The sequence below is a fragment of the Thermobia domestica genome, chromosome 3 (assembly GCF_964235325.1).
Source record: "Thermobia domestica chromosome 3, izTheDome1.hap1.1, whole genome shotgun sequence".
Classification (NCBI taxonomy): domain Eukaryota; kingdom Metazoa; phylum Arthropoda; class Insecta; order Zygentoma; family Lepismatidae; genus Thermobia; species Thermobia domestica.
In genome coordinates this window covers 351,298,033-351,324,296 of record NC_137456.1, presented here as the reverse complement: position 1 = coordinate 351,324,296, position 26,264 = coordinate 351,298,033, and the positions used below count along the sequence as shown (strand labels likewise).

The following is a 26,264-nucleotide window of genomic DNA, read 5'->3' as shown; positions in this document are numbered from 1 at the left end:
ACGAAAATTTTTACGGCACAATCCGGTACAAACGCAGTACAAACGTACGGTGTGCAAATATTTACAATTTTCAAAAGTGGTCCTGCTAAGTTCATACTCGTTATGTCCCCCTGTAAGAAGGCAATGTAATTATGCTTCAAATTTCGGTGGGTATAAAGTAATCCTAAAATGTGCCTCTTTCACAATTGGAGGTTACTCAAAACTAAAGGCACTGAAGTGGTCCAATTGCTCACTGCGGCTGTGCTTGAGTTGTAAAATCGATTCTTGAAAAGACGATCTTTGTTTATCTGCTAGAACTTCAAAAACAATTTAAAGAAATAACATACATAAAGAAATAATTTAGTTTTCTAGAGTACAAGGAATAATTAACGAAGGATGCTCTTCATTCATTTGCTTGAAATTAAACAATAATTCTGGGAAGACGCATCTGATTCATTCCACCCTTGATATCAGAAATTATAAGTTCTATAGTATGTTACAAGGCACTAGTCTAGTACTTGTATAGAACTAATAAAAGCAAAAGTTTACAACTCTACATATTTGATAAACTAGGGATTAGAACATTTATTTACAATAGGAGTGTCTTTGGGGAGGGCAGGGGTACAGCATATTTCGACAGAAACAATATAGCTAATAGCCGCAGGGAAAAATACGGTTAAAGATTGACTTCGATCACAGACGAGTGATTTCTATGAATGTGTGCATAGAAAAACTTGCCGAATACTATGATAAATGTTTAATCAAGCATGGTAACCACGTAGAAAAATAGCCTAATATATACAGAGGAAACAGCCAAAAATGATGGCACTATCTTTACTAGGTTTGTTTCTATTGACAATCGGACCTTACCTAAACAATAGCCCTCATATATTAGAATTTATAACTAACACTTGCACAACTTGTAAGTTCTTGTGAGCCCCTTCATTTACTGGGAATTAAGAAAGATTTTTAAAATCTCAGATTCAACTGATATAATTCAAAATTATTCCAGAATAGGCGCCTTTGTTGTTCTGCTGAAAGTTATCTAACAAATGTTGTGTCTTCCCACTGAAGGTTCAACAATGGGGATTTCCACTAAAATACAAATTTAAGATTTAAATCTAAAAATAAATTTAATACGTTATAAAACCCGCTTTAAAATATTTATTCAAATATTTTTGATCATTTGAAGTTATTTGGGAGAAAAATACTATCAGAATTTCCCGCGGAAAAACACAATTTTATGGGTCCATATTATTACGGTACAGCTTTGCGCTGCCCGGCACGCACCATCCTTAACCGGCCACCGTGGAGAACTCTCTACTCTTCGCCCTCAAATAATATAGCTTTGCACTATTTTATTTGTGGGTTCAGAAAGTTCGTTCCCACGACAATTGTTTAAGGAAGCGCGATACACTTCACCGTAATGGTCCAGATTCGGACGGGATCACCTGGGCGAAGACCTAAGGCGTGTTATGAAAAATAGATGAGAACATCACCCACTTTCATAGATTGCTCACAAGTAACATAACAATCAGATTCTTGCTTCGTCATGCGATCTAGAAAAGAGAAAACAAACAAATCTAAACATTAAAGTGCCATTTATTCAATAGTTAAACATACCTGTAACATATTGAGTATTTTGGATATATTGCCCCAATTACGTAGCAAGTTCGTAAATACGTTTCGAAATTATTTACAAGAACAGTTTTAGTTCGTCGTGGCGCCTGCTTTTGTGATCACATTTTAAGATGACACACTAAGAATCCGAAATAATCTTCTTGTAGAAATTGTCCTTTCTTCCAATTTTAAGAGTTTATGAAACAGTCTTTCCTGGCCGTCGTAATAACAGCACTATGTTGCAGCTACTGTTGGAGAAAATATGTTATTCAGACATTTTCACTTTAGTCGGTAATCATGAGTCCATTACCTTCTAGTGCACCTTGCGAAGTCCTTTGTTTCACTCGTAATCTCGATCACGCCCCCTTGTCGTAATAAAATATTACTTGGGGCTGATTTACTTTGACAACGACTTACGTAAAAACCATCAAAACGTCCATATCAATAACACTATTTTTACTGATTGTTTACACAATTTTGCGAATATTGATATTTCTTATAAAAGTATATTAATATTCATATTTTTCAAAGTATATTGGGGTCTAGGTTCGACTTTGTTCTAGAATTTTTGTCGAGTCATCGTTTACACACACACACACACACACACCTACATTGAAAACTAACTATTGCGTTTTAAACTCTCATTTCCTTTTCCTTTTATTCTACCCTGTCTTTTAGCACCACCAGGCGGCAGCACGATCAATGAGAAACATATACCACACAAAGTGTACAAATTCAGATGAACATCACATAATGCACTAATGCAAAATTTGCGTATGCACGAAAAATATTGTAAGCAAAAATTTGGTACAGTTACATTGGCGGTCGAAAGGAATGTACGTGCACCATTGAATAATGGTAAACGTTCAAGAACCCTGACTGTAGTTTCACTTCAATAATCATCACTGTTTCAAAGTTAAGATGAACACTAGTTCACTAAGAATTTTATAAGAACTTTCGTCGAGTTACACTTCATCAGATGAAAAAGTTTCATTTAACGTAGTAAAACGACGAACGCGTGGGGCATTTATACGCTTACATAAAAGTTTCATGGGGCTTTTATATGTAAAGTTTTTTTTAAACATTCGGCAGTGTCACTAAGTTAAACATTTATACGTGCATGACTCACAATTGATATACAAATAATTCTCATGATATACCTTTAATATTTGAATTACAATATTGCTATATGCGCTCTTATTATTAATAATAACAGAAACATTATACCAAATCATGGCATTATTTAAAGGCAAAATATTCACAATACTTACTTTACGATATTATGCAAAAACTATAGAACATAAACAAATAATCATTACGAATTACTCAACTTTTCAACGAATAGATAAAACGAATATTATTTAACTAATATATTCCAATATTCCACAAAAGGAAATGAATAAACTTATTCTACACACATTATACTTAAATTGCATAAACGACGAAGCATACTTGCACTTCTCACGCTATTCCGACAAAGAAGTTACGAAAACAAAATTGTTATTCACAAATACAAGAATTACACATCATTTAAATATAATAACTACATGAAATAAATTTATTACCACTCTTTTGTACTGTTACAACAAGAGTGAGGCCGGATAGAAGTAAGTCTGCCACACTTTTACGCTAGTAAGCGCCTATCCACTTCAATTTATAAGTCTCCCTTCCCCATTATACATTCATAATTTCATCCCACCCCTTTGGAATGGCAACAAGACCTTCTAGTGAGGTAGGAATATAAAACAACATAGAAAAATGAACCCAAAGGTTAAAAATAAATGGGGGGAATTGCCATTCATAATTCAATACTCGTGTTACAGTATTCCACTGACACACAAAAACTTACTCTCACTCTAATAAAATCAGAGCTTATCATCGTTTACATTTGTAATAATATATGAAAGCTAAACAACTCACCTCGTACAATTGGTGGTTTAAGACCTTACAGTTAGTCTCGATAACTTATCGCAAAGCATCAACAAGACAATACGATAATTTATGTAAACGAGTTTTTAACTCTTATTTCCTTTACATATGGATACTAATAAACAACATTTCATACATATTAGCATTTAGAAAACAACCATGTCCGTGACTTTTTTTACACGTCACGTCTGTTTAGCTTAGGATTCAGCAAATGATTTAAAGCTAATATAAGAGTGCGATACCGACAATCTAGCTTATCGTTTAAATATTGCAAATACGTGTCACATTTTAATAACTCTTTCAACAACAACTGAACATTGAACTTATTACTTTCGCACTTGTTGAAAACAGACAAACTAACTTTCGTTCTATTCAAAGAATTCACATTCACTAAAGTTTCCGGTTCACAAGAATCAGTTTTTTCACTATTTTCTTTTACAGAATCAAATTCTTTTTCATGTATATGTTTCTTAGCTAATTCTAACCAGATGTTCCTAGTTTTCTGAGTGGGTCTCCACACTCTCATACGATCAATAGAATGTACGCCACAAGATTCTCCAGTTAAAGGATCTACAAGTTTAAAGACTTTATCTGAAATTTTATTTTTACAAAACAGGGGACCTTTGTAAAGCATGAAAAACTTGCGAATCTTTTTGTCTATTGCTGAACTCAAATGTGACTGCAACAAAAATACCAAATCATTTTCTTTTATTTTGTATTTTCTTTCTTGGGATGCATTATATTTCTCGTTTCTTTTTCTAACTTTTTCACTTCTGCGGTAGTCAGCCATTATGAGTTTATTTTCCCAATTTACAGGTTCATTTTCATCATAGCTTTCGTTTGTTACAATGCCAAAATGCTTCAACACAGAATAATTTGCTTTTACGTTTAAATGAAGACTAGCGGGGCTGACGCCTAAACTACTACACACAGAATAATTTAACAAAATGACAATTTGAGGTATGTATCTTTCTCAAGAAGTATGTTCGTTACACAATAATTTGAACAACCTATTCGTCTCCCTATGGATTCTTTCTACAATTGAGCTCTTCGGATGGTAAGGAGTTACATAGTGAATTTTAATACCATACTCTTCCATTTTAGATTTAAATTTTGCCGATACAAAACATCCACCATTGTCCACCAATATGGATTTTGGAATTCCCATGGCTACAAAATAGTAATATTCTAAACATCTTAAAACACATTTGGTTGTTGCGTTTCTGATTGGGAACATTGTGTAATATCTACTAAATACATCCAAAATTGACAATGCAAATTTATTCCCAGTGTGAGAAGGTGGATAAGGTCCTAACAAATCAATCGAAACCATCTCTCTTACATTCTTTACAGCTACAGTTTGTAAAGGTCTAGCTGGTGGCGAAGTTTCAACTTTCGTACGTTTACATACGACACAGTCACGCAAATAATTGCTGATATCTCTACGCATGGATTTCCAATAACAACAATCGCTTATAAAACCTAAAACCTTTTCGAAACCAAAATGCCCTTGTTCATGATAATTTTGAATTACATCATTCACCAGTGAAGGAGGAATACAAATTTTCCATTGATTAGGAAAATGATAACTGCGATTCAGCAAAATTCCATTTTCAATTTTGTAAAATTCACCAATATTTCGATTCTTAACCTTAATATAAGGATCATTGGGATTCTCTAAGTACTTCATGATATTTTCATACTCTGGGTGTTCTCTTTGTTTACAGATTAAATCTTGTACAGACAAATGTTTAAAACAAGAAGGGAACACTTCGTACTTATTAACTTCATGCTTCTCAACCTCAGGAAACAGAATGATACGTGACAATGCATCGCTAGCTTGATTATCTCGGCCTTTAATATACACAATTTGTAAGCTCCAACGAGCAAGTCTAGAGTTCCACTGTCTCATTTTGTGCAAATGTACCAATGAATTATGATCCGTGTAAATTTTTACATGTCTTCCATACAATAATTGAGACCAACGCTTAAGCGCGACTACAATTGAAAGACATTCACGTTCTGTCACGGTGTAATTCTTCTCTGCGGGTTTTAACGTTCTACTATAAAATCCTAAAATATGTTTCTTACCGTCTACTTCTTGAAAAAGAATGTTTCCTAAAGCAACTGAACTACAGTCTGTAATTAAACAAAAATCATGATTTAACAAAGGATGTGCAAGCATCACCTCTTGAACTAAATCACTTTTCAATTGATTGAAACTATTTTCACAAGATTGATCCCAGATCCATTTTTTATTTTTCTTTAGCAAACCAAAAAAGGTTCAGATTTTTGAGCGAAATTTTCAACAAATTTGGCACACCACTGGAACAAACCTAAAACTCTTTGTAATTCTTTCAAATTTCTAGGTCTTAGAAGGTCTTTGATACATTGTACATAAGAAGGATTTTTTGTAATGCCTTGCGAACTAATGTCAAACCCTAAAAAAATAAATTTCGTGTTACAAAAAGTACACTTTTGTAGATTTAAAGTCATGCCAGCCTCGTAAACTTTCTGAAATATTTGATCCAAAAATTGTAACTGTTCTTCAAAAGTCATAGAAATTACTGAGACATCATCAATATATGAGACTACCTTTTCATACAAACCTGCCCCAAGGACAGTTTGCAAACACAACATAAAAGCAGCTCCTCCGTTTATATAACCAAACGGAACTCGAGTATACTGACACATTTTACTGTTCCGACAAAAGGCTGTGTATTGTTTACTTTCTTCGCTTAAACATACTTGTAAATAACTTCCAACAAAATCTAAACAAGAAACGAATTGAATTCCTTGAAATTTGATGAGAAGATCATCGATCTTATTGACTTTTAACTGCTTTAATTTCACAAATTTATTCAATTGAGTTAAATCAACAACAGTACGAAGTTTACTAGTATTTTTCTTAGCTACACATAACAAAGGATGGCAATGTACGGAGATACACTCTTCCACCACGCCACATTCTAGCCATTCAGTTATTTGTTGTTCAATATTTTCTTTATATTTAAAGGGTAATGGGTACTGACGTTTTACAATCGGTTGGTCAGTTTCAACTTCGATAGTGTATTCAAATTTATTACATTTACCTGGCAAATCGCTAAAACTCAATCTATGTTTCAATAGCAAATCATATAGTTGCTGTTTTTGAACATTAGATAAATTTTCAAGAACTTTTGTTCTAATGTCAGTAACAGAAGGAAGTGACTTTGGGTATTACGAGTAATTTTACTTGAATTACAAACATCCTGATTTACTTTTACATTATTATGAGACTTTTGAATTTCCTCATCCAATTTATGAATTTGTTCCCCATAAAAATGATACAAAAAATTTAATTCAGCAGCTTCGTTCAAACGTGCTTGTTTTATTTGCTTTACATTTAACTCATTATTGATAGTATACTTTTCTACATGTTCAAATGCTTTACTGTTTTCTAACAAACTATCCATCCATCCCTGCGTCAGCTGTTTCTTATGCATTTCTAAATTCTTAACTATTGGACACTCTAGCACAGGTTCGACTACATCTTCGTTCTCGCTTTCAATAGCAGAATCAGTGTCAACACCATTCACATTTTTTACGTGGAAACTAACCTTATTCACACTCTCTCTAGTAAGTATTTTTACTTTACCTTTATTTTCATTATTTAGAAGGGGGTCACAGCCAGATCTGTGCTCATACTTTTTCATTGGTACCTTACGAGTGTTAGGGTCGTAACCTACAGTAACAGATTTCTCGCCAAAGTCTAATTTCGCATTAGCTAGCGATAAGAAATCTCTGCCTAGCAGACAATTACAATTAAGGTCACTGACAACAATAAATCTAACATCACAAGTTACAGGTCCAATTTCTACACAGAGGGTAACCTCGCCCTTAACAGATTTTGTTCTTTTCCCACTATAATCTACTAGAACAATTTGAGGAGCGGGTTGTAATACAGCGTTTGACACTATATTAGATATTTTCTTCCACGCATTATAACTTAACAAGCTAGCCGAAGCACCTGAATCGCACAGAGCATACAGATTTTCATTCATGATTTTGACAAGAATTTCAGCAGTGGCACATAAATTTACATTAATTTTAAAAAAATCTTTAGTTTCCTCTTCGTCAGATGAGAAAACATCATCCCACTGTACTAAATTTATTAAATTTTTATCAAGCTTTACAAAAACAGTCTGACCATTTGGAAGGAGTGCATTATTTAACTCATTACTACACATTTGAATTAATTCCCTGCTATGAGCACTCTTCAGGCAGGGTGTTACTAGTTTGGGGGAGGAAATCTATTTTGAAACCCAAAATTACCTGCAGTGACATTCATAAAATTCGGTCTCGGTGGCCTAAATCCAGTAGGATTGCCAAAATTCGAAGGATTTACAAAATTTCCATTACTGTAACCGGTCTGAGGTGAATTTGTCGTTTGAGAATTACCATTCGCTGGCCTATTAGTCACACCACTAGTAGCTTCACCTTGATTTACGTTAGCATTGTTATTATCTACAACTGAATCATGATACAGAAACACACACTTTCTTCCTGCCTATCAGAACTACTACGTATTATTATTCCACTTTTTCTTTTTGTTTCTACGAAAGGAATTTTTTCTTTTCCGATTACCTCTGTTGTTTGAATTTTCGTTCGAATGTACCTGATCTGACTCATCACGGTCATTAACGTTATTCTGATTACTTTTGCGCTTACCGTTCTTATTAACAGGCACCTGGTTGACTTTCAGAAACCTATGATTGTTGCTGTTGTTACGGTTATCAGACCTGGGAATTGCTTCTAATCTTTGTATAACGGACAATACAGAAGACAAATTCATCGTGGACAAAGTTGTTAACTGACGTCGATAGTAAGGTGGAATCAAATTGAGAATCATACTGATAGCTAACGATTCTTTTATGTCGGGATTAATTTCTTGAATCGTATTACATCTACATGACACGAAATTGTACACACTTCCGTCGACTTTTGCATCATATGGTTTGTATTGCAGTACCATTAATTTGTTAGCACGAACCTGTTCATTCTCAAACTCTAATTTGAACAATTCGGCAAAACGATCGTAACAAGTGAAAAAACACAATTGTTTATGTACCAATTCTGCGCAGAACCAGTCAACAAAAATTTGATAATGTCTAAGTACTGACTACTAGAAATTGACATAAGCGAAGCTTGATCTTCAAACTTACGTAAGAATGCAGTGGCAGTCAATTCATTTTCGTGACCAGAGAATTTCTCAAAAGATTCTAAATCTCGTAACTTGATAGCTACTTTTCTTTCTCGCTTTTTCCTCCGTTTGATCGTTTTTACCCCAACAAAACTATTATCACTGTGAGAATCCGAAGAATCATTTTCACTCAACAAAGAACTAACATCGTAATCAAGAAAAGGGTTGGTGTTTTTACGTACACTGGTATCAACTTTTTCTTCTTTAATTTCCACCTCGGGTTTTACATTTCCCACAAGCGTTGATGACCTAATTTGACTTTCGATCATACTTACGCGCAAGTTTCTGACCTCTTGATTCACTATATCGAACTTACTTTCTACTTCACCCTTAAAATCGTCTATCATTGTTTGGGTATGATGAACTATTTCACGAGTTGCAATACTAACATCATAAATATCGCGAACATTTTGATCTAATTTCATGATTCTACTTTCGTGTTCTCCCACTTTTTCCTGCGCTCGCTCAACTTTATCATTTACTAAATCGACATCGGAACTTAAATCCTTAACTTTATTTCCAATCATTATAATACGTTCCTCGGTGTCCCTAACTTGATCTTCTAACTGATTAGCTTTAGCATTGACTAGACGTATTTTGTCTTCGTTATTTTTCACGACAAGCTTAACCTCATCAACTTTTGTTTCTTGTACATTTAATTTCTCTTGAAACTGTGCTGACAGTTTTTCAAAGTTATCCGCACAAGTACGACTAACCCTGTCTATTTCACTTCTCATTTGTACTAACTCAGTTGACAACGTTTGAATTGCCCATCCATCCTATGTTCTAACATTTCTAATTTACCTGTAAGGTCGTTAGAAAATTTTTCTATCTGAGCTTGGGTTTCAGTTTTTGACTCGTTAGTGACATCATTGAGCTGTCGCTTAGTATCATTTACACTATTATTAAGTGATTGTATTTGTTCTTTAGTATTGTTTACACTACCATTAAGTGATTGCATTTGTTCTTTAGTATCGTTTACACTACCATTAAGTGATTGCATTTGTTCTTTAGTATCGTTAACAGCATCGTTAATTTTATTAATAGCTTCGAGCAAAGTTTGCAAACTTAAATTTTCACTTTCTGCCATGACTACAAGTTACAAATGCACAAACACAATAAACATCAATAATATCTTCAAGTTAGCGCATATAGCATATCATGAGAAATAAAACCTGTCAAATATCACAACACCTAGGTCCTCTCCCAGATGCTACATCCGTTACGAATCAATTAATAATAACGTGAATTATTATTGATTGATCCGTCCCTGAGAGGGAAACGCCATTCTATTACGGTAGAGCTTTGCGCTGCCCGGCACGCACCATCCTTAACCGGCCACCGTGGAGAACTCTCTACTCTTCGCCCTCAAATAATATAGCTTTGCACTATTTTATTTGTGGGTTCAGAAAGTTCGTTCCCACGACAATCGTTTAAGGAAGCGCGATACACTTCACCGTAATGGTCCAGATTCGGACGGGATCACCTGGGCGAAGACCTAAGGCGTGTTATGAAAAATAGATGAGAACATCACCCACTTTCATAGATTGCTCACAAGTGACATAACAATCATATTCTTACTTCGTCATGCGATCTAGAAAAGATAAAACAAACAAATCTAAACATTAAAGTGCCATTTATTCAATAGTTAAACATACCTGTAACATATTGAGTATTTTGGATATATTGCCCCAATTACGTAGCAAGTTAGTAAATACGTTTCGAAATTATTTACAAGAACAGTTTTAGTTCGTCATGGCGCCTACTTTTGTGATCACATTTTAAGATGACACACTAAGAATCCGAAATAATCTTCTTGTAGAAATTGTCCTTTCTTCCAATTTTAAGAGTTTATGAAACAGTCTTTCCTGGCCGTCGTAATAACAGCACTATGTTGCAGCTACTGTTGGAGAAAATGTTATTCAGACATTTTCACTTTAGTCGGTAATCATGAGTCCATTACCTTCTAGTGCACCTTGCGAAGTCCTTTGTTTCACTCGTAATCTCGATCACGCCCCCTTGTCGTTATAAAATATTACTTGGGGCTGATTTACTTTGACAACGACTTACGTAAAAACCATCAAAACGTCCATATCAATAACACTATTTTTACTGATTGTTTAATTGATTGCGAATATTGATATTTCTTATAAAAGTATATTAATATTCATATTTTTCAAAGTATATTGGGGTCTAGGTTCGACTTTGTTCTAGAATTTTTGTCGAGTCATCGTTTACACACACACACACACACACACCTACATTGAAAACTAACTATTGCGTTTTAAACTCTCATTTCTTTCCTTTTCCTTTTCTTCTACCCTGTCTTTGAGCACCACCAGGCGGCAGCACGATCAATGAGAAACATATACCACACAAAGTGTACAAATTCAGATGAACGTCACATAATGCACTAATGCAAAATTTGCGTATATACGAAAAATATTTTAAGCAAAAATTTGGTACAGTTACAATATCAGGAATGTCAAGAATAGACGACGTTTGTCTTTATTTTGCGTAGATAGTGGGGGGAAACAGCAAAGTTTTTGTGTAATAAGCGCTACCTTGTATAATTATGGAAGAAGGGGTTGTAAAATCGGACTCTAGAAATTTGTCACTTGTAAATGGTTTCATAACCGTAGAGTTTTTCGCCCAAAATGCGAATTATTGTGGATACTATATAATGATAAAAGACGAAGAGATATGGAAATTTTCGAAGTCCCTCAACTTGGTTAATATTGTCTACACAAAACAAAGAAATATTTATCTATTCATTCCAGATGCGTACTTTTAAACTAACATCTTTAAAATAATAATAATAATAATAATAATAATAATAATAATAATAATAATAATAATAATAATAATAATAATAATAATAATAATAATAATAATAATGGAAATCTTCATTCTCTAAAAATGGCACTAGGATTCATAATCACCTGTTCTTGTTCTTGTTCTAGAACCACTATTGTGGTTGAAAATATTTATTTATTTGCTGCAGCCATTAGCAATGTCAGCTATTACACTACAAATTGTTATAAAGTTTAAAATTGTTTTAATCAAATTGATATTCACTATAGTTTGTAAAATAAAATGGCACAGACACATTGCCCGAAATTGCCCGTGTTAAACTTGTTGTTCTTCAGCTATCAACATTGCAAATATTAATATTATCATCATCAAAAATGTCCACTCAGAAAGAATTTGCATCACACTACAAAAGAACTAAAAACGAACATTTGTATTAAAAAAATAAAATTGAATTAAACTGGAGTTCGAGATGGCTGTCCCTACATTGACGCCATATTACCTCAACCCCCATAATCACCTGCCAGAAGCGATTGTTAAAAAAGCATTTCTGATTGTCTTGCCTCAAATATGAAAACAATTTTTGAAAACGCTTGTGGACTTCGGGGTTCGGGTAGTGGACTTTTCTCCGTAGTTCTCCTCGCTGGTCTAGTGTTTAGTGAGTGCTACTTTGGTGAACTGTGGCCTTATTCCGTACTGGTTTAGGTGATCGCAACGCAAACTTTGCGTTTTAGTATAATATTATCGCAATAATAATAATAATAATAATAATAATAATAATAATAATAATAATAATAATAATAATAATAATAATAATAATAATAATAATTACTTATGCCATTTTTGCGTTGCAATGTGATCCACTAATTTTATGTAGACCAATATGGAATTTGGCCCATGGTTACGGATTTGATTACAGGTTGGAGGACATTAAAATTTGAACTCCATCACGGTGGTTCGGTTTCTACCTAAAAATGTAGGTTTGCATCTTATATAACCTCGGTGCTGAAAAGAAACGCTAAACTTAAACAAACAACCTACTGAACTTTCCTTTGCTAGTAGTTTATTTTATTATACCTATATGATATTAGGGTGATTCATAAACTATACGGTACGTTATCGTTGCTATGATATTAGGGTGATTCATGAGGCACATAAACTTTACGTTATCGTTGCTGTGGCAATGACAGGCAGTGAATCAGGACTTAAAAAGACTATAGGATAACATTATTATCATCATAGCCCAAAGAAAGGTTTGTTTTCTTGAATATGGAACGAACTATGAAATAAAAGTCACATCCTAACTCCTTATACATGCTGGAATGGAATAAAAAATCTAATAAAAGTGCAGCTTATCTATTATTGATGAATACGTAAAATTACATCAACAATTTTAAGACTTCTAATTCTATCTTCTAAACAAATCAATAATTTATTTGCACTCATTTTAATCTATCATAAAGATTCGTGAACGAACTATATATTTTAGAATCGATTCAGTCAAATTGTGTGCTTTTGCTCTTTACACGAGATCTCGATCAACAGTTTACTGCACTGCATGACGGCAGACGATTATTTCCGGATCCCAAGGAATATCGATAAAAAGTGGTTTCTTTATGCTTGTGGGTCGTCACGTTGGGATGTACTTTTGTGGTGTGTGATATTTTGATTAGAAAATTAAAATACAAGAAGAGTAGTAAGTAGGCAATGTAAAATAGTTATTAAGCAGTTACTCTGAAAAGTTGATTAAATAGCAGGGAACTATACTTCCGTATGTTTAGATAAGCTTTTATTTATTTTAGTCAAAATAAACTTTATACGATAGTTGCAGAAACAAAAAGAAATTGAAAGTAGTACGATTTTGTCAGAAGTTTCGGGCAGAACTACATAATAATAATAATAATAATAAAACTAATACTGGCAGTCAAGTCCATTTATGAACATAGAATAGGGGAGCCCTTTCAGTCAAAAGATCTTGAAGTTTGATTGTATATTTAGATTAGATAAACAGAATATGTATGGTGCTTTTTCTGTATTTACTGAAGTGTTAAGAGTGAAAAGTAATACGAATGTAAAATATATGGCTGTGGCACTTAACTGGGATAGATGCCTTAAGATATCTTTTTATTATTATTATTATTATTAAAAACTATATTTCTGTTGAATTTAATCTGGTATAAAGTTTATATTCGGAGTGAATACGATGCACTTTATTATTCTGGGTTATAGTATGCATGAAGCTGCATCAGTTCCCGAAGGAGCAGGACGCTCATACTTTTAGGGATTATTCATTGAGTATGTACGAACTTACAAAGGGGGTAACAAAGCGACTTTTATTTACTTATCGACTGATACGAAAATGGAAAAGAACGTATCTGTACTTTATATCTGCATGTGCAGTGCCCTTGTCCTTTATCTATGACTATGTGTGTGTGGGAGGGGGTGAATTTAACGCATATCGCATGTCTTGTGCACATGGATACATCTGACTTGCACTACGTGTAAAATTTATGGTATTTCATGTAGAAGTGATAATAGAACACAGAAGAAACTCAGATCAGAGGGTTCTCATGTATACTATTACCAATGAATCTAACCTAAAGTACTATCCTTTGCCTTACCCTACTCGCTTGGAACTATCGAAAGAGAGAAAATTTGATATTTAAGCTGGCCTGTTTCTGTAACACATTACCCTCAACTTTTAATTCACCCTTGTACTTTCACAATTTTAGACATGAACGAGATTTTTTTTTCAGTACACCCTCTCTAGGGTTTGACATATATAATAATTCCTCCTCTTAGCACTATCAATCTCTTTGTCCTGTATATGAAAAAACACTCAAGAATTCCTGAAAACACACTCTTTGTCTATTATTTTGTATTAAATCCAATAATTTCCTTGATCTTTAAGTTTCAGTACTAAAAGGAAGTTAATTGACAGTTTCTGTTTATATTGCTTATGCACGGATCATGATCACAGAGATGGCTGAAATATCGATGGAGTATTATTTAGTTTTTGTCGAATTCACTTGGTATTGATTACGGTGCGTTATTTGTAAGTTTGATGTATTCATTCTATAGGGACAGTGTGGACGTATGGCAAAAAAAACTACAGTACACAAAACACGAACCAACTTGTGTTAGGTGACCACTAAAAAACGCGAATGCTATCTAACAGAGTCAGGGCAGGAGCATAGAAGAGGGGTCAAGCGGTTAGCGATGGAGTGTGTCCGTATGAAGCAGGGACGTCAGCGACGATGGGTATACACATAAAAACAGGTCGTTTACATAATCTCCGGAGCCGTCTGTGGATTTGGGGAAGATACTGAATGCCATCCTATCGATGAAAGTAGTAACACACTATTACACGTGATTATTTGTGACTACTTGATAGAACTTACATCTAACCTTGTCACATGAGAGAGAACGGGGATTTTAATAACAACTAGTAAAGTTCAATGATAACACTCATTGCTAGTCTATCATTTTATTTACAATTAAGTGAAGAAATCAGATTGAGCTTAATTGGCCCTTACAACTATATCAAAGTCTACATTTGTGCGCGACCTGAATGTCGGCATGGAACTGGAACCAATTATCTCACATAAATACTTACAAACCAAAATCAAAATGTCATTAATTAACTCTGCCCACTTTTAATGAAATGTTATTAAATTAAATAATCGGATTAAATAGAATGAACATGAGTCTACAAATGCAAATATAAATACAAGTCCTGGCACAAAGGCCTAAGGTGCTTGAGAAATGTAATCTGGACTAACGCTACCTCCGGTTATAATTTTTTGCATATCAGAATGCAATAAAGATTAATTCCAACTTACATGATTAGTCTCCAATAGAACATCCAACAATAGAGTGACAAGACGTACAACCGACTTCGGAGAACGCGATTCGTATAGTCTCGTCGTTTAAGTGCAACTTCCCCTTCTGGTAGATTTGACCAGAGTTTTTATACACGATTTGTTTTTCACTTTTCATCTTTCTGTTCTCTATTTCTGGACTATCTTAACCACAAAAGGGTTGTTGTCTGTGACGTCAGTACGGAAGTCCTTGTCTACCTTCACAAATACTTTGTCACAGGTATACGTTTCTGTTTTACAAATAGTTCCTGTTTTTCCTTTCACTTCACCTTGTTTGTTTCTAAAACTGGATTGTTTCCGTGAATTCGCTTTCTAGACACCTTTTTGAAATTAATCGTTTAATACAACACTAGAAAATTTCGATGTAGTCTCTATATTCACGTAACAGTAGATTCCTAAATAGGAACAACGTTTGCGGCGAAAGCTAAGATTTTATTAATTGAATATTCTTTATTCATTTAATAGTCAGGGTTCTGAGAGGATGTTAGAATGACAGGATGTGTTTTTTTTAGATGAGTGACGGAAGGAGGAGGGGTAATGTATTATCAATGATTTTCTTTCACATGCAATCCAAAATTAATCTGTATAGATGCAATCAGTAGCGTACATATAATTTCATCAAGGTGAAGGGAGAGAAGGTCAGGCGCCTAAGTTATTTTAAATGCCTATTGCATACTCCATATCCATTCAGGCAAAGGGGTTACTTCCATAGTCTCAGATATTTGGATCGAACTTATGTTAAAATTGAGGACAGAGTAAGAATTCCCCCCCCCCCAACAAAAAAAAAAGTCCTGCTTCGATATGCCTCGAGCTACATTTTTCACGTGCAATTTCGGCAAAATATTAAAATGCTCTAGTTTTGGAACGATTCAAGAGATTTTGTTGCTGTTTGTTTTATTTGAAAGATAATAATGTATTGATTCAAGTGCTATCTTTTGTTTGGAAATGTGTGTCCAGGTTTTCGTGGTGTTTCCTTCTTTTTTTTTCTTCTTTTCTTTTAATAAATAAATAAAAGCAAACTTATTTTCAAACATATGCCAATGGCAAAAATTATGATATTTTACTGTTGAGCGGTGCCATACAGTGCTGCATTCCCTGAAAACTGGGTACTTCCACTTTTGAGTTTAACAAATAACTTCCGTGGCTAATGTCTTGATTGCAGTTTTTGTTTTATTTGTAACTTTCTTTTTGGTCTCAGAAACACCAATTTCAAAAACTTTAGAATTTTACAGCAGTTGTGTGTCTAAGGGTACTCAGATCCTGGAATGGAGGACACACCATTTTGGTTCTGGGTATCTTAATATGGTAAATGTCTATTTTTTTCTAATTTAATTACGAACTGAATGTAAAAATCCTATATAAATACAAAATAATACTGATCTGAATGTGGTTCTATGATGTCAATATTTTTCTTTCAAATTCTCATCCATATTTCAGGCAAAATTGCCTTTCATCGAGATGGTTTTTAGCTTAAATAATATCTTGTTGAAGGCGGATCAAACTCAAATCCTCCTCCTTCCTTTCTTTTGCGTTTGCCACTGGATATACATAGAGTACCTACTAAACATCATTACTGGCAAAGCTTCAAATGATTAGAAAAAGCAAATCGTTGAACATTCAGCGCCACAATCTCATATTAAATTTTAAGCGCTATCGTTAACAATGTTATATAATTACTTGTAAGACTGACGTAAAACTAACCGATACGATACGTGCAGTATTTTATTATTACTTGAGATGAAACTTAAATGTTGTTGTAGGTGGTAGTGAGAAGTCGTAGTGATTAAAACAAATGTCTCCTAATTGGCATGAAGTACGAGCAGAAATACTAGTTTTAAACTACATTGTTACAAAAATTTTCTTTCCTAAGCCGACTCCTAAGGATCAGGCAGTTCTTTTCCTTTTTGTGATTGCAAACACGGGAGTTGGGGAGTTTGCTTTGATTAACGATAAACGTAAACTGAATGAAGAGGAGTTTTGAATGAGCACTCCTGCTGTTAATTTTTGGAATATTTAGTTTAGAAATGCTTATGTGTAGATTTTTTTTTTTAAAATTAGATGTTGACTTATTCTAATACAACAAATTAATCAAAATAAAAGTAATTGGATAAAAAGAAAAGAAAAGAGCTACAAGTAGCGGAGTAGCTTTTCACGTGGCGTCATGCCTTTATGCATAAATAACTCTTGTTTTGTTGTATCGTTAATAATGTTATTGGAAAATTGTTAGACGTGTTGTAACAAGTACGTACTGATGCAAGGGTGCATATTAATAATAAAAGTGATAAATATTGCATTCAGCAAACCATCCAAATAGTAAAACGTTTCAATGTCCACCAGTATCACCATGTAAGAGGATTCTCGTTTAGAAAGAAATTGAAATGGTAGTAGAATCACCTATATATAGGGCTTGAAAAATCGTGCTTGCAAGTACTCACCAGGCAAAAAATCTACTAGCCAGACCATTTTGCAGTCACAATGTTTATACAAATTAACAAAAATCACTTTGTGACTCAATAACCGTATCAATATAGTTTTTTACTTTGTTTATTGACATGTCTCTCTTACAAATAATAATAATAATAATAATAATAATAAAAAAAAAGAATCTTGACATTGCCATTTATTTTTGAATTCACGTTTAGCGGACTTTACTCGCTAAATGCAAATAAAAGGTACTGACGAGCAGGCAAAAGTAAAAAACAAACTAATGTTAAACGAAGTATACATCACAGAACGTGAAATGATGGGATAATGTAACTTGTAGACACACTTTCGTTAAATGTTAGCAGAAGTACCATTGCATGATGCGTATTTTGTTCTAGTACAAGTAGCGAATGTAACAAATCGTGTAAAAACTCAGCCTTACATATGTTCATTTTATAACAACCAGTGATTTTGTCCAACTAGATCGTTTAGAAAAATATCTGAAACGTCGTTTTCGCTGACAGCTTTCAGCATTTCCAAGACTCAGGTAAGGAACTGCGCTTATTTCCACTGTGTGGAGCAGCTAGATTTTTTTTTTTTTTTTTTTTTTTTTTCAATGACTGTAAGTATCTAATTTCTGTGCACTTTATTCCCACCGAACACGGTTCCTTACACGAGTCTTGATATTATTGACAGCTGTCAGGGAAAATTCGACGTTTCAGGTATTTTAAAAGAAGTTTGCTTTATCGATATTTTCTTTATTATATTTCCTGAAGAGACATTATTTGAAGTATCAGTTTTGATCAGGACACAGAGGGTCAGGTTCTTTGGTGGGGGTGATCTATCTAATTGAGCCCAAGAGATGGACAATCAAAAGTTCGGTTTCTCATGTATTCCTATGGCGGTAATTATGGATATCATCCTTGCTTGATAGACTACCCACAGTACTGTTAGTATAACGCTGAGGATGAAAATACCAATCTGTCAGTGAAATATAATGCTAAAATGAAACTAAATAACTTTCTACTTGACAAACCTAAAGATTGAAATATTTCGTACTTTCAAATATTTGTTCGTTTTAAAGTATGCTGTACTTAATTTGAGATGGAATCCTACAGTTAAATATAGTATTGGTAAAATTTTGCTTATTAACAATGGCGGATCTAGCCAGAAGTCGGGGAGCCTAGACTCCCCTCCCCCCAGTTTTTTGAGCGACATCAATAACTGAAGCTATTTTATATATCTATTTTTTGAAAGTTTATAATAAGTATTACCTATTATTCTTTGTTGGAAAATATTTGAAACATTAGACATAGTTTCAGTTATCTGTTTAAAACAATACTTGAGGTCCACAATTTCAACGCCCAACCTAGCCATAATATCCATCAGGAGAGACTTAAGTTGGAAATTTCTGCAGTACCCTCGTAAACTCGTGATATATCTATCATTCTCGGCTCTGACTTCCCTTGCCCCGTCCGTCCGGTTTTGAGGTAGATCCGCCGCTGCTTGTTACAGAGCGGTTTGCCAAAAACGAAAGCAACCTTCACGTGTTTGGTTACCCTCTAACACTGCTTCTTATTAAAGCGACCTATGGGAGGAGCACAAGTGAGTGCTCTTGTATTTATAACGTTTTTTGCATCTTTCTTTCATTTAATCTTGTATAAATACCTACCTTATCCTTTCAAAGTTATCTGATCAAGGGGAAGAGGGAGAGAAAACGCCGAGATTACCAGTCACAGTTATCAAAAATAGAACAGTGTGTAGGTCAGTTCCATTGTTCAGATTTTTTTTTTTTTTTTTTTTTTTTTCGTACTGTAACTTATTATTCCATAAAAATTATTTGTGCCTAACTAATTTTAAAAAGTTATTTTTGTAGGTATTGTATGAAAAGAAGAGTAGAACAGAAGCTTTCCTAGAATGTCTGTGGCAACTGGGAACAAGATACAAGAAGACATGAACAATATTCCTTTAGCTGATGATGATCCTCAAGGTAAGCAGACGAAATATTCCTCATTGTTCAAAGGTTATTCAGTCTCATGGATAGTCTCAAATTATCGAAACTTAGCCCTGGATATAATTTGTTCTGTTAACCAAAGAATATTTATAGTTTTCAATCTAGTCGCAATATTTCGACTATAATTTTCACCACTTTACTGTGACCTTCCGCGGGTCCTTCTTAGACGAAGTTCTTATTTAAAAAGTTCACAATTCTGGAAACAGCTATATTAAGGCTTTATCATAGTCTTGATCAAGCACTGTTGATTTTAATTTTATGAAGCTATTCACAGACGAATTTGCATCTACCAAATAAAGAGGACGCACTAACAACATCGTGTTCTGCAAGAAGACTATCATCGTGTTATGTTCCCAAAGGCATCAGTGCTGCAAAACCATAGAACGGTAGCTTAATGGTAAAGCACTTCCTGTGGTGCGAGGAATTCTCGGTGCTATCCCGAGTCAGCGAGTTTTTGGTCGACAAGATTGTTTCTGTGGGTTTTCTTGGGCTTTCCCACATTTTTATTCCATTTTTTTTCAATAATGATTCATCTCCCTTGGCCTAAAAAGAATAATTCACTTCATCTGGCGGTGTTAATTTTCAAAATTTCGTATCTTCAATTTAAATAATTTTGTTATATGTTTGGTACAAAGGAGGTTGAAAAATGTCTACCAGAACCTAGTGGGCGTGTTTCAATTCAACATTTATGCATGTCTTTATTGTTCTTGGAATCTTAGAGAACTTATTGGCTACCCTCATCATGCTCGATTTCGTTCAGCTAGACAGTGGCGTAAAAAATGTCCGAAAAAGCTTGCTAATACACGGAAGATTGTATTCTTACTTCATTTTTCTTTTGAACTGTTGGATATTAAGAACGAAAATAGGTAACAACCTTTTCGTTCCATATTCATCTACTTTCATGAATTTAAAATATTAACCAAGGAAAGCGGAAGTTTTATATATTTATTGTGTTTAAATAAATAATGTTTGTTTATTTAGATTGCTGAATGTGCACGCGTTTAACTTAGTATATGGGATTAAATTAAAATATCAAATACCTTACTTCAAGCAACCAAGAAGACGTAATTCCGCAGAGAATTTCCATGTTAGACTAACAATATAAATAGTCGAATAAGACTTAATTTGAGGTCGCGGTAGCTCTGATAAAGCGTTTATCTCTGGTGCATGTACGAGCGAGTTTTCTTCTTCAATTCCTGCTTGCACCAAGTGAACTTTGTGGTAGATGAACACCGTGTATGTGGGTTTTCTTGGGATTCTCCTGTTTCTTCCCACTTACTTCATTCCACCATTTCATTTATTTTTATTATTATCGTCTTTTGGGACGTAGGAGCTACGACACATACACACATAAATAAATAAATAAAAGACATTGTTCCAATAAATCAGTGTACTTACAGATTTCGTTCTCTGTGATGTTCTCTTCTTCAAAGTAGTCCCCTTTAGCATTCACACACTTCATCATTCAGTGTTGCCATTGCATTGATAACATTCCTGGAACGAGGTTTCTGGAAGGCCCTTCAGGGGATTCTACCTTTTTGCTTAAACATCTTTAACTGAGGCAAAATGGATTCCCTTTATGCATGATCTAACTTTACAAAATTTTTAAAAAAAAAAAAAAAAAGTCGCAGGGAGCCAAATTGGTGTATAAGGTGGATGCTCCATCACAGTAGTGTCTTTGCTGGTCAGAAAGTGCTTGACAGATTGGCCTTATGAGCAGGTGTATTGAACTGCTGCAGCGGCCATCCATCACTCCAGAAATGTGGCTTTTTTTTCTAATTCTTTCACGGAGTTATTTAGAAGTGCAATGTAATAGTGCTGAGTAATAGTCTGACCACTCAATTATTAGAATTCCCTTAAACTCGAAAAAGACAATCAACATTGCCTTGAATTTTGATTTTGACATGCGCGCTTTTTTGGGTTTTGGGTATTCTCGACATTTTCACTTACTTTCAGGATCATAGATAAAAATCCATAAGTTACAACAGATTCCAACAAATTTGGCTCGTTTCTAATGCGTTCTACCATGTCCACATACAGGTCTTTACGGCACTGGTTTTTGTCATCGGGCAGAACATTTGAAACAACCTTCGCACAAATCTTCCTCGTGTGTAATTCAGTTAAAACGCGTCGAACAGTTCCCGTGTTAAAGTTAACCAACTCCACCACTGCTCGAACACTTGTACGCCAATGCCCTTGTTGAGAAAGGGGAGGGGCTCCAAAATTGGCTACCATTACCGTTGCGTACGTGGCATCGCATTAATATAAAGCCAATCGGGGAGAAGCAAGATATCACCTTGCATAGACAGTGTGCTTCCGTGTAGTTCATTGCTGGAGGGTAATAGCGAGATGAACAAGTAAATGAAAATCCTCTACCGGAGGAGGAGAGGTGGCGGTGTCCTAAGTGGGTTAACAACATGGATCATTGGGCTCGGGAATGTTCGTCGTATCTCACAGAGAGGATTTGAACGATGTGAGGAAGACATTTATTGCCGCTCCTGACGGAGAGCCATTGGTTCCAGTAATGTATGGTGTACCTCTTCTGTAATAGGTAGGTTGTCAAACATCGTGTTGAACTCTACAGAGGGAGTGGAAACCTTCGAAATACATCCCAAATGGAAGACTAATGCTTGCCCTTGGATCCTAGAGGGGTGTTGGGCGCTGTTGAACGACCAGTAGGTAGAGAGGGTAGGAACCAAGACCCCCTGAGTTAGGCAAGTGTTGCTGGATTGGGTTGAAATCTGCTAGGCTGTGGTAATATGGAATTCGGTAACTTTACCAAAACCTTTTTTTTTTTTTACACATGCTTAAAGGTGCGCTTTTTTTATTATTATTATGAGTTAAATAGATATGAAGGCAATTGCTACTAAATGATTAATGAGTTGTAAATAACATTAAATGTCCATTTCTGTTTTAAAGAAGTGAATATCCAACAAAATTGACCTAAATTCAAGATGGCGGACTTAAGATGGTACTATACAGTAGTGGATCTCTATCGTCCCTATCCAAGATATATTCTCACTCTGTCTAGCCGTTCTCAACCTACAGAGGTCTCTTACTGTCTTTCGCCTCTCGTTGTATACTTTAAATACATTTAAAACTTTTTTCTTGGGGTTCTCCCGTTTCTTCCCTCTTTCTTCATTCCACCATTTCATTCATTTCTCATAATCACCGTCTCCTTTAGCCTAACCGGCATAAATGTGGGACGTAAAACTTAAAGATTTCATTTCATTTATTTTTATTTATTTATTTATTTTTTTATTTCATTTAAAACTTGAAGTCGCTTGGGGTACCATTTAATATTCTTCACTTGAGCTAATTTTTCTCATGAGCTAAAATGGTCTGATAAGTGGTCCTCACTTGAAAAAAGTTTGAGAAACGCTGCCATTTCAGATTCCTTTATTTTAATTATCTGTTAGTTGAGGAAGCTAAAAATGGTCCCCTTCTTTTCCCGTTAACATATATGGAAGCATCGAGGAAAATATGTGTCTCAAAGATGATGATAGTGGAGTATATTTTGATATATATTTTTTTTAATTAACAATTGCTCGCTATATAGTGTGTAATGATTTGATTTCGGAATACCATGTGTTGAGGTTAATATTTATTTATTTTATTGCAGTTATCATTCAGGATGATACTGAAAATACCGAGGTGTCACAAGTGTCTGATGCAATGATTCATGGACGAAGTTTGGATTCTATTCCTTCTACCTTCACGAATGGAAGTAGCAGTCCTGGACCCAACAGTAAGTGTTTTTAATTTATCCTTTCGTTATATACAAATCAACCGTTCTGTTGTTTACTTGTGTGTGTTGGAGGGGGGGGGATAGTGGCTCAGTGATAGAGCACTTACGTTTGGTGTGGGGGGTCCCTGGTTCGATCTCCGGCCAAGTTAGTTTGTGGTGGGCAACATCATGTCCATGAGTTTTTTCAGAATACTACCATTTGCTCCGACATTCTCATTCCACCAATAATTCCATCATCATTCACTTGCCGTAATGAGCAGCCTTCCTTAACCAAAGGCATAATTATGGGACGTTAGACGGGAAGACTTTTAGCATTGATTTGTTCTGAATCTCCTGGTAATACTGTAAGGCCTTGTATAACAGTGAAGTGATCAAGGATAGGATGAAACGAACTGAAATTCCTCTGTTGCATGGTTCGATCCCAACTCATGTGAGTTTGTATCGTATCCATGGGCTTTCTCGAGGTTCTCGCGTTTTCATATTCTTACTGCACCAAATTTCATAATCTTCACTTTCATTAAGTATTCGTCTCTTTTTGGTTAAAGGGACGCTAAATTATGGATTTAAATCTATTTTCCAACTACTGTAGAGCTCATATGTTTTATTGTTCGTAGTATTCACGTTGCATGTTTAATTAAGAGTTCTGCCACATTAGTGCTGTTTCCTAAATTTATATTTATCGTAAATATAAATTTCTGTTGTTTTTTTCTTTCTTTTTAATTTATTTTATTTCGTCCCGGGTCGGGTAGTCGCTGACGCTCTCTCCTCTGGTGCGAGCGGGCCTGGGTTGGATTCTCGGTGGAAACTCTCTGTTGAAGAGTGTAGCAGCTTTTTCAGATCAGCCATTCTGAGTGACCTCTTTCCTCATTCACACCAGGCAAATGCTAGGATGGTACGTAACATACAGGTTCCAGGCCGCTTCCAATCTTCCCCTTTCCCCGGATAGTGTGCTCACCGAGGGACGTTATCCGTCATAGGGACGGGGTTAAGGACATAGACGCCAGTAATGCCCGGAAATGTGTATAAATGTTATTTAAAAATATATTTCCTAAATTAAAAGAATTAGTAAAATTAGCATATTAATGTAAAGTTGGCTATGATTGAATACCAGCAGAATATTCGTAGATCAGTCGTACACTAAACTATTAAGCCAGTTGGGTTAACGATACACATTCCACTATTAGAAACGATGAAATAAAACTTTTCTCAAATATATTAGATCGTGTTAAGTTTCCAACAGCGGAGCATGTGTTGTGAAGTCGGATGACTGGATAGTTTACAAATGTGTCTAGTCCAGTGCCTGAATGATTGATAAAGCTTGTTTTAAAACGTTACAAGATAAATATGTTAATTTTGTGCAGGCTTTGGGGTTCTTAACCCTATAGTTCGTTATGTGTAGCAGAAATGGGAATTAAGCTAATAATTCCATCCCAGAATTTTGTTTTACAAACTGAGATTGTGACTTGGATTGCGTTGAAATGAAACGTAACACTTCAAACGAAAGCAGACTATATGATGTAGGATGAAAGAAAAGATAGGGAACTCTACCACAATACCTTCATTATTCGATGTGTCTTACTACCAACGTGGTTCTCTCCCATTCGCTGAATGGTCAGTCAGTCGAGGGCAGTGGTCGGACGGATGTCCTTCCGTAGTTCTCTCCGAGTACAAAGCGACGATAAGGTTCTTCTCCATATCTTAATGGAAGCTTGCTTCTGTGGTGATATCTAACATAGGCAAAGGCACCAGGACCTTGGATAGAATGCTTTGGTCGATTCACTTGGCTCCTTTTACCATCTCACATCACACCATTATGACAGTCGTCACCTCTCACAATTGTGTATGTATTATTAAATAAAATTTGTATTTATTTTTGTTTCACTTTGTATTTTTTTTTCTCGTGTTCTGTTTGGAGTCTGGACAGAGAAGAAATTATCTTTAAAAACCAGAGCAGTGGTCATCTCACTGAAGATCCGAGGACCCTTGCTGTCACCATGCTAATTTATCGCTCTCGGGTGGCGGAGAAACCCAAGCCATTTTAACGGACACACAAACACACCCACACAGAGAGAGAAGAAAATTCAAAAATTAACAGAAGAGAGAGAAAGACAAAAATTTTAAAAACTAAATCAGTTGCTACAAGAAACGTGCAGCGAGAACACTAGAAAAAGGAACGCCTTCACAACATCGTTGCAGATATATGTACATTTTTCTTTATCTTTATTATACAAGTATGTGTCTACGATAGAGCCTTATTGTTAGTGTTGCTGAAACGAAAGTGCTTATATCCTAAATCGCTCCATAAATTCGAACTCTCTCTCGTTACTATCATGGAAAGTTTATGTGGGTCTACACTGGTGCATAGACTTTGTGTCTTCTCTACAAAGCGAGTGCAAGGTCCAGCTGGATGCTTTAACTCCGGACTCCAAGTGGGACATGAGGATTCTACGTGTCGTGTGAAATTAAAACACAAGGTAGGATCTAGACATGCTTTACATTGGCTTTGCATTCATATTAACCTTTCTTGGCACGAATACTACAAGACGCCCAAAGGGACGCCAAACAATTCGTATTATATGGGTCAGTTTGGAAGTGTTCAGATGATCGTAATGAGAC

The 26,264-nt window shown here is 35.0% G+C and overlaps 1 protein-coding gene across 6 annotated transcripts in view; it reads left to right on the top strand.

Moving 5' to 3' along the window:
- Positions 1–26,264, top strand: part of LOC145681304 (short coiled-coil protein homolog) — a 337,128-nt gene that overhangs the window by 296,912 nt on the left and 13,952 nt on the right. Inside the window, exons 1-3 of one of the 6 annotated variants that reach the window (XM_081752960.1) lie at positions 13,114–13,234; positions 19,763–19,876; positions 23,523–23,648. In XM_081752960.1, coding sequence (XP_081609086.1) covers positions 19,804–19,876; positions 23,523–23,648 — 199 coding nt within the window. In that variant the 5' untranslated portion in view covers positions 13,114–13,234; positions 19,763–19,803. Of the gene's footprint in view, positions 1–13,113; positions 13,282–19,750; positions 19,877–23,522; positions 23,649–26,264 lie in introns of those variants that run through there. The other 5 variants (XM_081752958.1, XM_081752959.1, XM_081752962.1 and 2 more) reach the window with 5 other exon arrangements.